The sequence below is a fragment of the Phaenicophaeus curvirostris genome, chromosome 20 (assembly GCF_032191515.1).
Source record: "Phaenicophaeus curvirostris isolate KB17595 chromosome 20, BPBGC_Pcur_1.0, whole genome shotgun sequence".
Classification (NCBI taxonomy): Eukaryota; Metazoa; Chordata; class Aves; order Cuculiformes; family Cuculidae; genus Phaenicophaeus; species Phaenicophaeus curvirostris.
Genome location: NC_091411.1, coordinates 12329581 through 12346935, shown reverse-complemented (window position 1 = coordinate 12346935; position 17355 = coordinate 12329581). Strand labels below are relative to the sequence as shown.

The following is a 17355-nucleotide window of genomic DNA, read 5'->3' as shown; positions in this document are numbered from 1 at the left end:
AGGACGCACTTCCTTCACCACACCAGCTGGTTCTTTACAGTTGTTTCTTGAAACAAAATGAAATTTGTTTCATTATAGGATTCTTAGTCTATTTTTACTGCCATCCCCGAGAATTGTGGGGAAATTTAATATGATTAAACATAATGAGCCCACCAGCATTATTAATTAAAACAAGCACAGCAAATAAAATTGTATTAAAAAATGTCTACAAATACATAGATTACTTACATGGAAAAGAGCAGTGGTAACAAAATACCACAGGCAGATAAAAACATGGCACGTGCAGGAGAGAGATACAGTCCCGATGGGACACAGAACTGGAGACCCATCAGGTATGCAGTGCTCAAGAGCAACAGCTTCTTGACATCTTTCCTTGATTTTGGATTGTGCTTCGCACAACATGAAGCAGAAGAATACTCTCAAGATCTTTCTGTTCTCCAGAACTACAAGCTGAGCTTCTGTCTTTAAAGGAATTTTGTTCTTTCCCTTAATAGCCTTTATTGTACAAATTACTCATATTTGTAATATTTCCATCCCCTCCAAAGAACATTTTAAGTGGGCCAAAAGGCTTCATTACCTTGAAGTATAAAAGACTGTCTCAAGCACATTTTGTCCAGCGTCACATACCATTCAGTGTATTTTTGTGTTATTAATAAATTCACCAATTTCACAAACCTTAAATGATGCTGCTAAAAATGTATAGAGCTGGCTAAAAGTTGGTTTGTAAAGTAGATATTTATGGGGGTTTTCCCGCCTGGCTGGCTTCTCTGTTGACTCCTGTTAAAACAAACAAAACACAAGACAAAACCCCAAGAACCCCGTATTACCAAAGCAGTTTCATAATGCCTAAATTTCCATTTATTAGAATGCTCATCTTCGATTTACTTCCCACACTAAAGGTTCACCCATGCTGCATTTCCTACTACAGCGTAAAGCAAGATGCACAGTATTTGAACCAGAATTTTGTATTATTCCTCGTTTCAATCTGCCACCTAAATCTTTCTCACTTCCTAAAGCAACACCCAAGAAGAGGGTGAAAAAATTCACTCCTCATCTCAATTAAATAAATTAAAATCCACATATTTCCTTTGGCTTCCAGATAAAACACTTTGTATGCCAGACTGGTGTAAACTACTGGTGAAATGGTGCCCAAATACTTGTTTCTGCTATTTTTTTTCACTATTGGAAGTTTGCTAAGGAGACAAAAAAGGGGGGAAAAGGCAGACATTACTTGGATCATACTCCAGAGGTCTGAGCTACTCTTCACGAACTAGAACTATATCAGCTTTTTTAACCTCCCAATGCTGAGAGAGAACACCACTTAAACCGAAACAGCCAACCGAAATCCAGGTAAGATCTGTGGCCAGGTTTGTCACTGAAACAGAACTTGCCTGCATTCCAGGTTTGTTCATTTGTGACGCTAAATTCATTGGTTCCCTTTCAAGTGCTTGCAGCATTCGGAACATGTCGATTGTCAGCTCACTGAACTTCACCTGCAAAAGAGTCAGTTTATTCTGTCAGGTATGGATTAAACAGCACTTCTCTGGAATAGTCCAGACGAGAGATTCACTTGCACAGCACACAGACCGTTTTTTGTTTCTCAGGGGTCTGTCCGTGTCATCTTTGAACCCCTGAAGCCCTGTGAGTGACTTCTAGATCAGCTCACAGAGGACAACGTCTATTTATGACTGGTCTGCCAGGCCAGTTCCCTGCAGTGCAGACTCTCTCTCTTCCTCACAAATTACACCCCAAGTGCTGACATCGTTGTGTACTATAAATTCAGACAAAATCTTAACAACGATACATAAACTGTAGTTTAAATACAACTCCCTTGCTTACCTGCAAAAAGAGCTCAGAGAGAAGTCATGAAGTCTGTACAACTTCACTACCATCATCGTCTAAAAACAAGATCTGGAATGTCTTTTGAAAACCTCTTCCCGCAGCAACAAGCTGGAGGATGTCACATGAAAGCCAAGCTTTTTCTTGGCACATCCCAGAGGCTTCTCATGCTTGAATGTTAAGAACGATCCAGTATATCAAAGTCAATTGTATCTACCTAATTGATGTGATGAATATCAGCAATAAGAGGTTGGTACCACAGGTCTAATATTTAACATGTAATTTTTAATTCTTATTTCTGAGAACCTTTTCTCACTGTCACTGCAAACATCACAATGAAAATATTTTGCTGTTCGCCTCTGTGGGAATCTCAGGATTCCCACAAATACAAAGGGATTGTCAGAGAGGGAAAGACTCAACTCCAAAGACACAAACCCAAGTCCCCAGAATTTCTTTTACCTGGTTGTTGCAGTTCCCAATAATCAGTGCATCTGCAAGAGCAAGCTGTCCCACTATCATTCCCTGCTCTAGCAGTGGAGCTCCGGTTTCAGAAAGCCTGTTAGAGGTGATTACAATGGTGTTGTCATCATTTAAAACCATGACAGGGTCTGCCTAGAAAAAGCAACCAGAATAAAACAGGAATTCAAGGAAACATACAGGTGTGCAGTCCGAGAGATGTCCGAAGGTCCTGTCACTTACAGGAAACATTTCATAACTGAGGTAGATATTTTAAATTAATTTGCTGTACATCTATTTGTGTATCTGTATGCCAGCGTGACGCTTTACCATCTGGAAACGCAACAGCTCTTAGGACAGAATGAAAACATTTATTTTCCTTTCAACAGACTTCAGGAGTCAGTCACATTCCAACTGTGCTAAGAGCCTATCAGTTAACGCCACGTTTGAACCGTGTTTTCCACTGTCCACTGCTGCTGCACAGCCAGTGCAACAGGCCTCTGAAACACAACCAGAACACCAGCTCCAGTTCTGGTTCCACAACACCAGAACTGGAGCTGGCAGCCTCTCCAAACTATTGACCATGGTAACTGCTGTGCCTTCACTTTCACCATTTCTGAACGCCAAGTGCAAAACCAACACAGTGACCCAGAGTATCTCAGCTTCATGCATCTGTCTAACGTGTTACATGACCAGGACTGACTCTTCAGATGCTTCACAGCCGTCACTGTTCTGCTACTGCAAACACAATCCAGTGACTGAATTGGACAGGGATAGTCCCTGCATGCAGCACTCCAGCTCACCACACTGAAATGGTGACACAGGAACACCATGGGGAACAAGTCAGGAAATTTTACTGTTAAACTAACAACTAAAAGGGAATGGAATTCTCACCTCAATAAACGCTGCCACTTCCTGAAGAACCAGGTTCCACTCCACCTGATCTTCAGTATTGAAACGATGAGTGTAGTCTTCAATTTCATCTGACAGCTCCTGGCGTGAGAAGTTCAAAGACAGACAGGGTCACTGCTTGAACCGAGGGCTCAGCAGGCAGGCAGTAACTGCACAGCTTGCTTAGTTGTGCTGGCCTTTAAGAATAATAATAACTAAATAAATTACATGAGACCATATGCAGCCCACTTCTGATTAACACACCAGCCAAAACGCGCTCTTTCAGGAGACAGAATGCCAGCGTTGCACTGCGTTTTGGCAATGCAAAGTGTCATTTAAGTAGATCCAAATGCAAAGAATATCTGGAGTTAAGTATAACCATCCCACTCACATACAGCTACGTCCCTGGTTATTACCATAAGTCAGGGATACCAAGGACCCAAATTTCATCTTACAAGTAATTTTAAATACGTTGAGAAAGTGAATGGTATGGTTTTTTTAGGTGCTGCTAAGCTCAGCTAGCAGCTCAAGTAAGCTTAGACACAAAGACAGTACAGCAACCTACACAAAACTGTCCATAGCAGAAGCTGCTTGCAGCAAGGTTGCTGGAGGGGTTCGGGAAGCATATGCTGTCGGGAGAAGCCTGCTGTTCCCTGGTTGTAGTTAAAGGGCACCTCCCCATCTAGGCTGTAGCTACTGGGGTATTTTTACTTGGTGTTCAAACAATGCTATCAAATAATTCAAGCTTAAAGTTCCTGATTCACAGAAAATGTTCACTATGTTGGATGTCAGATACATTAGAAAAGCAATGATCAACACCGGCTTGTACTCTATTTGTTGCACCTAAAAACTTGTGTTTACGGGCATTCAGCAGTTTCCTCCCATGGCAGAGGCAGATGCAGAACCAGCCTCTCTAACTTCATTGGAACAGCTACGTAACTTAGCAAGGTTTAGTTTTGATGGGGCCCTGGAAACTGCAAAAGATATTCAGGATGTGTTCTAGACACAGGACAGAGCAATAGCAGTTTGGAAGGGAAGAGAAATAAGCCCAGCATCAAGCTAGGAGACACAGCAACAGTGCGTCATTAAAACTTGCTGGAGGAGATTCCACTGACATCTTGAATCCACTACAAGAATGAAGAAGTACTCAGAATTATCGGATGATCCCCACATTTTCGTATGAAAACCACGCTTCTTACAGTTCATTCTTAACTAACTGTAGAAATTTGTATGGTTTTCCTCTAGCCACATGTTCACGTCATACTACATCTTTCCACAGCTCTAGCCATGTTATTCCTTCCTTCTGTGGCATTCAACAGCACAATCAATTAAATGGAGGAAAAAACTGGAAAGCTATGCTGCAGCAGCTAACGTCACAGCTGTAACATGTGGTATTTTAACTGAAACAGCCTATCTTATGGATTGCAAGAACCGCCCTGAACAACCAGCAAACTTCCACCCCTTAGCACCTTTATCCTCATTTTCACATACCTTCACAAGGTCCTTCACAACGTCCATTTTGTTGAGCAAGAGACAAACCACTATAAACCTTGCATAGTAACGCAGCTTCTTAACCACTAGTTCAGGCCTAAAGACAACAACAACAAAAACATCACAGCCAAATGTGAGATTAAAACAGAACACAGGTAGGGACCAGGGGCAAGGGAGAAGGAAAGTTTAAGACCAGAGAAAGGCTGAGTACTCCACAGATTTAGAGTTCCAACTCCTGTGGAGATCAATAGCTATCTGGCTGCTTAGGGGCTTATTTAAATTGAGTACAGGAACATAAAATACACATCAAGAAAGGCACAGCCTCCTCCCTCCCCGCAGTCTTCTTACACAAGAGCAGAGATGGGAGCCAGATGGCCCTTCAAACCTTTTGATAGTTCATGAGCACTATCTGACCCCCCTGCCATCCCATGATAATCACAGCTGGCTCAGAGCTCACCCACCTGGGACAACTTAAAGAGATCTGCAAGTCAGCATAGCCCACAGTTACTCATCCATTACTAAAATCCTCTGTCAGCAGCTACAAACACGCTTGGTCAACCCTACCTGATCTGAAACAGCTCAAACAGACTGAAACCAAGAGACTGTTAAGAGAGAAGATAATAGGATCCACAGGTACCAGAGCAGAGCAGGGGAACTTTCATCTCTTTGTGGCACACAGGTGCACACAGGACATCAGCAAGAACAGAGACATGCAATTAGTTTAAGTCCAGGGATCCTTGAATGCTTGGCAGGGAATTCCCTCACTAACCTTCTGCATTTACCTGAGTGATGACATCAGATCATTTCTTATTTAACTTTACTTTAGCGAGGGAACTGAGGTTTACCGGCTAGGATCAGGGTCCAGGACTGAGTTCTCTACCTCCTCTTATTTATACCTGTCACGTTGTTGGCAGGCAGCACGTTTTGTGCACCACAACGGCACCGCCCTGCTCCGAGGGTACCTTTCTCAGTGTAGTGTCTTAAAAGGGAGCCGTTATGGCTCCTGAAGCACTTGGACCTCGTCCCAGTCAGTTATAGAGGGCTGTTGTACTACCATACTAATGGATGTTCCCCTGAGAAGCCTGATTAGAATCAAACAGGTCCCTCTGTTTCAGCCTAAGTGCCTTGCCTTCCAGCCTCCACGTGCCAGGTCCCAGCACGGATACTGCCCAGGGCTCAAAGGGACAGAACTGCAGGGCTAACACCTTTCCAGCCAGGACCAGACAATAGAACATTCCTCCAGTTGTACAGCAAAGTTCTTATTTATACTGAGGCTTTTAATCATGGAATGGGATTAAAATAAACATCCTCAAACAACATTAATTTTATCCCAGTTATGCTCCTACAGCTGACAGTTATTGGCTGCTTTCATGCACTGTTGCAGTCCGCAAAGAACAATGGTTTCATTCAGACATACCTGTCTTCTTTGTTGACTTGAGAGTAGTACGACCTCTGCCTAATTGCTGAATAGAAGGAGAAAGCTTCATTGAGATAGCTGGTTTCTGAAGTGCGCAAGCTGCAGAGGAAGAACTGGATTAGCTCACTGCTTCAGATGGAAACCCCTGCCAAACCCTCCCCTCCTCAGCCATCTTGTGCATCAGTGGCAAAGCTCCCTCCTCGAGTAACATCACACGAAAGCCAGACTCTCATTCTTCGTGCCTGCTGGGAGGACAGATTTCAGGGCTCGGGTTCCATTTCATCTGCCCGTTTCGTACCCACATGTGCAGGTGACAGGTTAATCCACTTTAAAGGAACGTTAAGCTCCTAAACTTGTAAGTCACACTTTTGCACAAGAGCCGAATGCATCATGCATGGAACACGGAGACGCTTGGGGGGCAGGAGGCAAGTCCGTACGCAGCACCAGTGTGACTGGCAACGCGGTATCGCCCCCTCCTCTGCCGCACACCCACGCGGCCCCTCGGGCCTCAGGCACCGGCGTCGTGGCTTAACTCCTGACCGAGACGTCTGGCACGGAGCTGCCACTAACGCTGCGTTCCCCTACGGAATCCTCTCCTGTTCTTACTTACTAATAATGGTAATAGAGCTGCCCAATCTTGGAAGCAATTTCCCCAATTTGCCACCGCTTCAACCCATACCGATTGTCCAATACTTGCCTATTGAGCAAGAGAGAAAAGAAAGATTAAAAGGCATTGTAGAATTTCTCGGAACGTCACACCAGACAAGACAAAGAGCCACCGTGGGGCCAAACCCAGCGCTCGTTACTGGTGTGGCACTCCCAGCAGCAGCCCCTCGCAGCACCCGCACACCACAACGAGGACCATTCCTCTTGCATAAACTTGCCAGAGCTCGACATAAGCGTGTTGCACAAAATACACACAACAAAAGGTCACAGCTTCCCCGGAGAACACTCAGACTACGCAGCCAACGCAAGGTGTGAAAGATCGGAGCCCACGCTGCAGCAAGAGGCTTCACACCATTCCAGATGGGTTCTGCACTGCAGAAGCCATCATCCCAGCTTCTCCGTGGTGATGTATTACAGCGACATGCGTTTCAGGAGAGCAAAAGGTTGTGTTAAAAAAGTCACACTGAAAACTCAGCAACATTTTAATTCATTAGGCTGAGCACTACAGGAAGTGACTATTTTTTCCCTTCATGCTTGAATAACACGGTGAAATCTCAATCTTGCTGGGGCCCCGAGGCATGCCAGAGATTAAAACTGTACTTAAATCCACAGAACACGTCTGCCTGCAAAATTCCCTTACCGATGTTGCTGTTGAAACTTCCAGAGTTTGGTGTAAACGTCAAACGTTCGCCCAAAATAGGATTGCCATTGCTTCTGCCCGTACTGAGGTAAATCCCTGCAAAGGACAAGGGACAAACACAGAGCTTGTGTCAGCATCACAAGAGCTTTCTTCAAACACACCTAAAATGCTGTGTAACTCCACCTGCACCTAGAACTACAAGAAACACGATTCCCATAGGTTCTCAAAGTTTGTTGTTACTGGAATCCACAAGAAAATCTTGTTTAGCTTGTGGGAACTACACGTATCAAAATCTGACCTTAGTATCCCTAAGGACATGCCACGAGCCAGACAGCACAAGAATTCAACATACATATACAAATACATATACAAATAGAAGCAGGAATTGGGGAGAGTTAGACATTCCTCAGTGCTGCCTCCTAATTATTCCTACTTTCAGGCAAATTCTCCAGCCATTTTTCAAATGCAAAAGGATTGAAGTTCATGTTAACAAAGGTTCCATGTGTTTTGCAAACCTTCCAAGGAATTGCCTGCATTTATCCAGTGTTCAAGACACAACCAGCCGATGCCACAAACTGCCTGAGCCCTGCAGGTTCCATGCTAAAAGGACGATGCTCTAACATCAAACTGAAGGCATGCAGCTTAACGACAGGTTTTTGACGTAAAACTTCTGCTACAAAGACCATAACTCAGCCTCCAACTGCAAGAACTGCAACCCAATCACTTAGACAACAGCAGAATTATTCCAGTTAGTCCAGTGCCCACTGCCAGTCAATATCCACAATCCTTCATGCCCTACGGGAGAGCGCTTGTCCAGCTGTAGACTGACAATCTGCACTTTGAAGTTATTTATGAAACATTAACAGTGCATTTATGCTGTATTTATGATGAACATATGACACTGTATGCATGATCCTGTTCTTTCCAGATGGGTCTGGGGTTCTGCAGTGGGTACTCCAACAGGCAAAAGAGCAGCAGATGGAAGCAGGGCTCTCCATGAGCGAGTTAACACGAGTCGAGGGATGGGATTCTTGCAAAAACATGGGCATTTATGGACAAATACCACCTAAAGGGCAAAAAGGAATCCATGCTCTCTAACCCCTAAGAACATGTCTTTGTCAAGGTTCCACAATATTAACAGGTTCTCAGCAGCGTCAGGCCCAACAAATAATCACTCCAAAGAGGAAATTACAGTCTTCCTCCTTGCACTTTTCAACAGGCAATTGAAAATACCTCACCATCTTGCTAGAAGAGAAGTAATTTTATGGTTATATGCACAGAAAGCTAAATGGGACTCTTTAAAATATCATAGTAAAAACACCCTACCCACGAGCAAGCAGAATAATCTAATGGAAATTAGTTCATTTAGACTCATTAAAACTGATAATATTTCTTGCTGCTCATTAAGGAAGTAATCTTTTTTAAATGGATGAGGCTGTTCACCATGTCTCAGAGACAGACCCCATCGCATCAGGCATTGATCGGCTGTCACCAAGTCAGGTTACACCACCACCGCGTTTGTACCCTCTAACTCACAGTTGCTGGGATGTCAGAACCTGAGACCTTCTGGGTTTTTCTGTATCACTCTCTGATGCTACAAGGCAAGTTAAGTCGACCCAGTTCAGTTCCTCTTTTCCACCTCCACTCCATCTCCATGCTGTGCTGTTTCTCTCCACCTCCACCCCAAAACTCCCTAACAGGAGGCTGTCGCTGGGAGTTACCTGAATCTCAGAACAAATGCAACAAAGACCAAAACCCCTCCGTCTTGCTGAACACACGTTGCTTACAACTCTGCTGAAGCAGATTCAAAGGTGGTGTACAACTCCAGGAGAGAGTGGAACAGCTTTTTCAAGGCAGCATAATCTTCCATTTGATCCAAGAATGATTTCTTCAGGGAATGCTTTCTCAAACCACTCTGCTGGTTAATGTTCCATCCAACACCACAGTATGCAGGCACAGAAAAGCAGCACATTCCACTTCCAAGCCTGGGAAGATGAGACTGATGGAAACACCACCTTCTGGAAGCCATGCCGTGTCCTCTGGAGGGGTATGACAAGCGAAGCAGCACGCTGTGATTTCTAGAGCCGAGTGCTGGCGCATTTCTGCCTACTGCAATTGCTTTAACAGCACCCTGGGTAGAAGGGGAAATGAATATTCCTTTGCTCATCAGCCAACGGCACTTCCCACAGAGCTGGAGGGGACCTAGCTTAGTTACACGGAAAATTAATCTGTTACCAGCTATGACTTTTACCAGCCTGGAAACTCATCCTGGTACTGGAGGGTAGGGAGGCACTGGCACAGGTTGCCAAGAAAAGTCACGGAAGCCCCATCCCTGGAGGCATTCAAGGCCAGGCTGGATGGGGCTTGGAGCAACCTGATCCACTGGGAGGTGGTCCCTGCCCATGGCACGGGGTGGGACTGGATGGGCTTTGTGGTCCTTCCAATCCAAGCCATTCCATGATACTATGACTAGAGCAAAGGTCTAACATAAGGACGCAAGAGAACACACCCTTCTTCTCTCTAACACCAAATATCTGCACTAATTAAGAAATAAGCAGGTGACTACTTGCTGATCATGCTTACATCCCCCATCAGGAAGCCAATATGCTATTAAAACCTCTCCCTTCATCTTCCCTGGTGCACCTCTTGCACTCCCTTGACTCTCACCTTCCCCCGTACCAGTCCAAGCGCTCTTACAAAACTCGCTGTGCTGCGTTTGTTTTGAATAGGTGAGAATCGGTGGCATTTTCCAAAGCCTCTCTTAGCACAGCGTACACGTGTTTGGCTGTTGTTGTCCACAGTCACTGCTGGGTGTCCACACGCATATTTCTCAAGCAGAGTGCTTGCCTAATTGCAGCTGGCATAGCTGCACAATGCCATGCGATTCCTCCGCTCCCCAGGGAACAGGAAAGATCTCCATGGAAACAGACAGAAGCACTTGTTCTTTTGATAGTATTCTGACATGGCTGTAATAAAATTTCATTTATGACAATACATTACCGTGGTTTCACCACAGATTTCTGCAGAGCAGAGCTGCCGTTCCTGACGTTCATTTACTGGTTTGTGTTCTGAACATCATGAGTGTCGCTCCCACGTATCAAGAAATTTTGCAGTGAGAAAATGGATGCACAAGCAAAAGAGGACATTTAGTGCAGGTTTTTCAATCGGACCAGAGGATCTGCATTATTTGGTGAGAAATAGCCCCGAAGAATACTAAAGATTCAGTTGATTGCAGAGTGGATTATTAATACAGCTCCTCCCACTGAAGGAGTCAGGGGATATAAAATATGATCCAGAAGCAATTACACACCCAACTTGAGCACAAAATGACCTATGTTGTAGCAAGGCATTTTGCTGCTCCTGATCTACAGCAGGATACTGGAGAAATACAGAGAGGAAAGGGCAACAGCCACCTCTCCCTGCGGGGCATGTTCTAAGGGAACAGGTTTCTCACACTGGGCACAGCAGACTGGTTCCCTTGCCCCACCAGTGGGGCTGGCAGACAGATTCCACAGACAGCCCAGAACTTTATCCAGTCCTTGCTGTACAGTCTCAGCAGAGCCCAACACAACTTATGTGCTCATTATTAATTCTCTGTCAGTGGTTCATTTCAGCCATGCTGCTGCCAGAAGCCAGGTAATACTGGCTGAAAACCAATTACAGGTGCTGAGTTTTGTCTGGCCGACACCACACGGTTGTTGTCACACACAGACAGCTTCCAGGGACGTTGAGAAAGTCCTGGAGACTCAGCAGTACACTTCAAAAAGGAAGGTTACATTAACTGTAAGTTTAACATTCAGAGCTTTAAATACAGTTTTGACAGGTGATTAAAAAGACAATTTCCTTTTATGTTCACAGGCTTGTAGTAATTACAGGCTCCTGCTCCCAGAACCGAAGCAGCAGTGGGATAATGGCATTGTGGCACAGCCTCCCCATCATGTCCAACAACCAATGGAAACAGTAAGCACACCAGTAGTGCTCACAGTAACTTGCCTCACTGATGCAATCGATGCGAGAAACCAGTCCCACTGCCTTACCTGACACCAACAGGGTCCTCTTGTTTCTAAATCAGCAGTGTGGAACAAAACTAAGAGGTGCAGCCTTACCAGAAGTCCACAGAATAAATGGTTAAACACTACCACTTCTTTCCGTGGAAGGGCAGCAGTCATGATTATTGCAGCCCGCACAACGAGCAACAAGACCTCATGGTCTGGGGAAGTACGATGATGTATGTGGGAAGTGTTTTCATTTCTTAACGTTTCAAGCTTCTCTGTGATAATGAACACATTGAAGCACCTTCTAACATTAAAAAAGAAAATAATAACTTGTGACAGTACTCCATGAAAAACTGCTTCCCAACACACTCCCTCTTTCCAGCCTTTTTCCAACAAAAAAGCCTGTGAGAACGGGGAAAGGACAGAGCAATTGGAACATACTTCATTAAGTTGTTTCTAATTTATAGCTCAGGGCATTCAAAAAGGGAGTACAGGCACCAGAAAGACACCCTCCTCTCTAAGTTATTCTAGCAGGCACAGCCACAAAAGGATGGTATTGCTGGTAGTGTGAGCATGAAGTATACTTTGGAGCAGCAACCTTGGCAGATCATCATATGTTTTCCTCAAATGCTGTATTTGGCATCTGTATTGGGAAGAGAGGAAGGAAATGCTACTGAAACAAAGATGTGGCAGGCTGAGCCCTCGCATTTTTGGCAGCACCAACCGTGAAGCAGCTGCCAACACAGCTATAGGCTTGGTTCCCTGTAGCTGAAGTGCCTAGAGGAGGTTTTGGGAAGGAAATCATTGCTCTCCTCTCCCTCCCCCATCACTTCTTTTCCATGAAACGTAACAGGGACAAGAGAATGGCATGAAACACAGCAGCAAAGGCCACCATCATCTTCAAACCAGAAGAAGGCAGGCATGCAACAAAGGCATTTATTAAGCCAGGAGGAAAACCAAGCAACTAAGAATCAGGATAATCAACAAGCCATTCCCAGGTGAACTACCCAGAGGAGAACAGGCACTAACAGAGGAGATACCTGAAAATCATTATCTAATGTTGCTTTATCCAAGTCAATATGCCCACAGGAATCACAGGCCTTATCGGTGAAATGGTGGCCAAGTCCATTTCAAGAAGCAACTACGTTAATTGTGTCAAGTTACCGTAAGGACAGATGCAGATCCCTGCTCCTGTACGTTCTTATTTACACATAGCAAAGCCAGCTGCTGAAGCCCATCTCTCTATTTTTATTGCTCAAATTTCATCCAAAGGTATTTTCCATTTTCTTCCATTTAGGTGGATAAGAAGGTGTCTGGTAAAGGACCACGGATGCATAGAGAAATGACATCTCTTATCTGGAAATCCGATACAAATACTCACTGCCACGACACCCAAAGGCAAAGATGGAACGTAGGTACAGTGTGATCTGAACTTGAGGATCACGCATCCAGATGTGAACTGTATTAATTTGTACTCTTCAGCGACTCAGACCAACACTTCAAGCAAGCTGTATCAGTGAGCCAATGGAATGGCATAGATGGTCCTGGAAATCCTGGCCTCAAGACCTCAGTTCTTTTGCTTTTGACTCTGTTTCTCGGGGTGCTGAGTGCAATCCCCAAGAACTCCTTGTCTCGACTGCCCATCTACCATCCAGATTTTGGAGCACAAACGGTTTGTTTTGGATTTGGTAATCAACTTCTAAAGCACATGGAAGGATTATCAATAGCAGGGGGTGGGGGGAGGAATTAAAACCATCTTTGCTAACCATCTGTGTTTGAGTAACAGCAAGCTATATGGGCCCAAACATACAGTATTACTCAGAGACCAGCACGAGCCTGAACTGCCAACAAGACAGGAGCTAAAGCCCATGTCACTGAAGAGACTCTACAGCAAAGCTTAGAAGAAAAAAAAGCTCTCAAATATATAATCTTTAACTCAGCATATATTGACATAAATGGGATGCCTGTATTGCTGTCCAAACGTGAACTCTCTTCCCTAAACTCCCCTTCCTCTTATTATTGGTAGTTCTTATTATCCCTTCCCTTCTTATTCGTGCTGACAGAACACCTGGACTTTCTAGATGATACTGAAGATGTTTTGTAGGTAAATGTGGGTTTTACCTTTCTCCACAGTTCAGATCAAGCATTGTTTCACCAGACATACACAGGCTTGGATGTTTCTGTTTATCATTCCTAAATTTCTTCCCCCACTGTCCTCCCACCCAATCTTCTGAATCCCTTTCCTCTGGCACAGAGACTGTGGGGTTTAGGACTAGCCTGCTGTTGACTGTACACAGCCACAGCTCATCTTTAACTGTGTACCGCGTACAAAACCTTTTATCAGGAATTCTACTGATTTCATGGAATTCACAGCTTCTAGTTTACTGTTAACTGACAAGATCGAGACATTGAGCTCCCCCTTCTTCCATTTCCTTCCCTGATCTCTCAGAAGAACTGTGTGATCCTCTGCTCCTACACACATTCCGAGATCCCTGGTCCAAAACAACCCACAGGTACACACTGTTCTCTCCTAAACAAACTCACTGGGTTTGTGTTCGAACTGTTCATTGTACAACTGACTTTAGCACCACTCATGCTGAAGTGTATGTTCCAATGCTTTTCTGAAGCAATACTGTCGAAAATGCACTGACCTTAAGCCATTGAATAGCTGCTTAGATTTATCCAATAAGTAGCAAAAGTCTGTCACTGTTTTCCTCTCTGCTTGAGGAATATCATCTTCAGCTCCTCCTGATGACATGATTTCTTTTAGGGCAAACTCAGTCCTATGAAGAAGAAAATAGCCATATTACTCAAAAAGTGAGGGCTACTATGGATGCACCCAGTTTAGATGCGTGCAGAGTTCCATGGGGATGGTAACACAGAGCATGCAATTCTCCCACAGGTCACTCTTCTCAAGACTCATTAAAAATAACAGCTGAGAATCAAAGCATGGGACTAATTATTGCACAATGCACCCATCAACAAAGCAAAAATAAAGTGGTATAAGAGCCATAAAATAAAATAACTCTGAGCACTGCATCCACAAACACAAAAAAGCCAACAAAAGGACTGTGACACACACAGGACTTGTATTTCATACTTGGACAAAAGCATCCCCTCTCAGTTTGCGTTTCTGCAGAGGTTTTTATCCTGCAGCCGTATTTAGAGACTAGCTTCACATCTGGTTACATTTATTTCTCCTCTGTAACTGCTGAACACTGTAGCTCACTGGTTGTTATTGCTAAAACAGAGCCATTTTAGACAGAGTGCTAAAAAATGCCCTGCTTCCTCGCTGCTTCCTCATGACCGTTTAATTCCATGGTTTGTGCTGCCACAATTATAGCTGCAGATCTATTTTTACTGTTCATATGAGCATAATGTCATATTGTACAGTAATCACTTGGGAAAAAAATGAATATAAAACATAGATAATCCCAGTATTGAGTAAGTAAGGGAATAGGAAAGCCTATAAAGGCAGTGTGGCTTTTAAAAATGTTACTTGGAATGCACACAGATATAAAATTCTCCTTTTGCTCATCCAAAGGGGAGCTGCAGAACGGCAGCAGCAGGGATGAAACCTGCTCCTCTGGAAATGGCTGCCAGGGCCCCGGCTCCTCTGCACGAGGAATTTAGTGCAAGATAAACACACCTCTGACTGGGCAAGCGCTGAACTTCCACTCTCAGCAACTTCTCTATCGGTTCCGGTAAGTCCTTCTGTCAAGCAACAAGTTTCCATTTGTGCAGAAGCTCTGTCTGGATGCTATTTGCATAAAAAATTACCTACAAGTCCCAGCTGAGGCCAGGGAGCGGCAGAGCTAACTCCTTACGGGCACTGGGAAGCACCCAGGGGCAGCTCTCACCAGTTGTCAGGGAAAACCTTCCTAACAACCAAACAGGCATTAGAAATGCCTCCCTGAGGAAACATTCCACGCCTACCAAGCGCAGAAGGCACTGGCGGCTCCCCCTGGCTCTGGGGATGTTAGTGAGCACATCGTGCCAATCGCTTCCCAGTTCAGAGAGGACACAGCAGACGTTCGCTGGTCCCTTATGCCGGGGCTGGGATGTGGGTGCCCGGCACAAACCGCTGCCCGGAGCGCTCAGGAAGAGGGAGGAAGCACCTACTCCTCGCCAGGGCACCGCAGCGGGGCTCCAGGCAGCGTGAGCTCAACACGCACCCGCCAGACGTCGAGCACCGGCAGCACGAGCCTAGCAAGCAGGGTGCGAGCATCGTGAGGCACCAGCCTGCGTCTGAAACCTCTGAACGTTTCCCTTCACGCAGCACGGAACAAACCACACGGAGCCCTTCAAGCACCGACATATGAAATGGAATCAAAGTGAGCAGTGAGAGCTGAACACTGAGTGTCGGAAGCAGCGAGGAGGTGATTTAGTAATTTTGGGAGGAGGGACGATACCCCGGGGTCCTGTGTGCTGGGCAGCAAGGGCGACCTCAGTCCCGCGGCGAGGCGCGTGGGTCCTGCAGCGCCGAGGCCGGCTGGGCACGCGGGAGCAGCTTCGGACACAGCTTCAAAGACTGAGGAGCTTGCTTAAATTGCAAAGCACGTTTCATACAGCTTGCGTAGCATTCCTTTAATTTAATGGTAAAGTCGATGTTATTGTACGCTACCCTTGAGTTCCACCAGCCAACCACCTCACCACTGCTGCACTGGCACCCACCAGTAACACCAGCTGCAGCTCTGGTGCCCAGCGAGCCCACCAGTAACACCACCAACAGGGCTCTTAAGGCAATCCAAGAAAGACAGGCCAGAAAATTCACTGCCTGCCTCTCTGAAAGTGACCAGAACGCAGAAAAAACATTTGTTGCAGAGAAAGCAGAAAAAACCCCACCATTTCAGGTTATAGAAAATTGAGGTGTATTTTGAAAGCCTACAAGCTTGTGGAAAGGTAGAGGAACTGAGAGAAAAAAGAAAAGAGGGGAAAAAAAGTTAAAAGAAAAGACAAAAAAAAAAGAAAAAGAGGAAGGAGAAGAGATTACCAAACTGAAAACAAAACACTGGAGAACATTCTGCACGTCCAGCCCCCGATACAGCTACCGGCATGTGGGTTTGGACCCATTACTGACGCAGAGGGCAAAAGCAGCTTTTCTGCTCATGGAAAGAAGCTGCCAAAAGCAGAGGGAACAACCTGTCCTCTATCAGAGCCTGCTGGGGAAGGGACCTAGGAAACAAACCACTGCAGAGACCTGAAAGATGAGCATCCCCTGGAGGCACTGCGCCAGGACACTCAGGTTTTCCTTGACTCACAGGCTCAGAACAAACAAATGCATGTTGCAATCAAGGTACACAGGGCATTAAGGCACCAGTAGCCTGAGTTTAGGCTGAAATGTGATATTATCCAGCTGGGGTGAGGAACTAGGGGGGAGACTGACATGCAGAAGCACACACGTACTCAAACAGTCAGAGATTTACTTTTAGAAAGAAAGGAAATGAAGTTCAGTCTCAGTCACTCAAATTTCTCTTCAGGAGAATCCCTGCTGGGAAAACAGGCTGTTCCATGCAGAAGGCCAGAAGCTACAGTACCTGCAAAACTGCATCTTCACTCTCCCAAAGAGATGTTGTTACGTCACTAAGGTCCTGCTGCCCAAACTCTGTGTGTGATGGCTAAATTTTTGCAGACCTTCTGCTAGAACTTCTATGTTTGCTATTGTTTAATTTCCATTAAAACCAACACCCAGCAATAAGATGTTGATACAAAACGGACTGAAATAAAGCCAGAAGTAGTAAAATAAACCAATGTATTGCAATAGCTGCTGCCATGAAAACATCCCTACCATTCCACATGCCAAATACACCTTCTGCCTGGTTCTGATCTGGATTGCCGTATGTATTTCACAGGATATAAAAGAAAGGCTTGCATGTTAGACCTGGAGTGAAACACTCAATGCAGAATTTCATCAGCATGCTTTCATTTTCACATTTAACACTTATTCTAAAAAGAACAGA

General features: G+C 45.0%; 2 protein-coding genes across 2 annotated transcripts in view; both read right to left on the bottom strand.

Annotated features, from left to right (window-relative positions):
• Window positions 1-17355, bottom strand: part of GOLGA1 (golgin A1) — an 80322-nt gene that overhangs the window by 29454 nt on the left and 33513 nt on the right. The gene's annotated exons all lie outside the window — the stretch shown is intronic.
• SCAI (suppressor of cancer cell invasion) overlaps window positions 1-17355 on the bottom strand; it is a 42045-nt gene that overhangs the window by 12514 nt on the left and 12176 nt on the right. Inside the window, exons 3-11 of the mRNA XM_069873645.1 lie at window positions 14047-14178; window positions 7401-7496; window positions 6705-6791; window positions 6095-6193; window positions 4678-4774; window positions 3190-3288; window positions 2299-2451; window positions 1392-1493; window positions 676-777 (exon numbers count right to left, since the gene is read on the bottom strand). Of these exons, the coding sequence (XP_069729746.1) occupies window positions 676-777; window positions 1392-1493; window positions 2299-2451; window positions 3190-3288; window positions 4678-4774; window positions 6095-6193; window positions 6705-6791; window positions 7401-7496; window positions 14047-14178 (967 nt within the window). The remainder of the gene's footprint in view (window positions 1-675; window positions 778-1391; window positions 1494-2298; window positions 2452-3189; window positions 3289-4677; window positions 4775-6094; window positions 6194-6704; window positions 6792-7400; window positions 7497-14046; window positions 14179-17355) is intronic.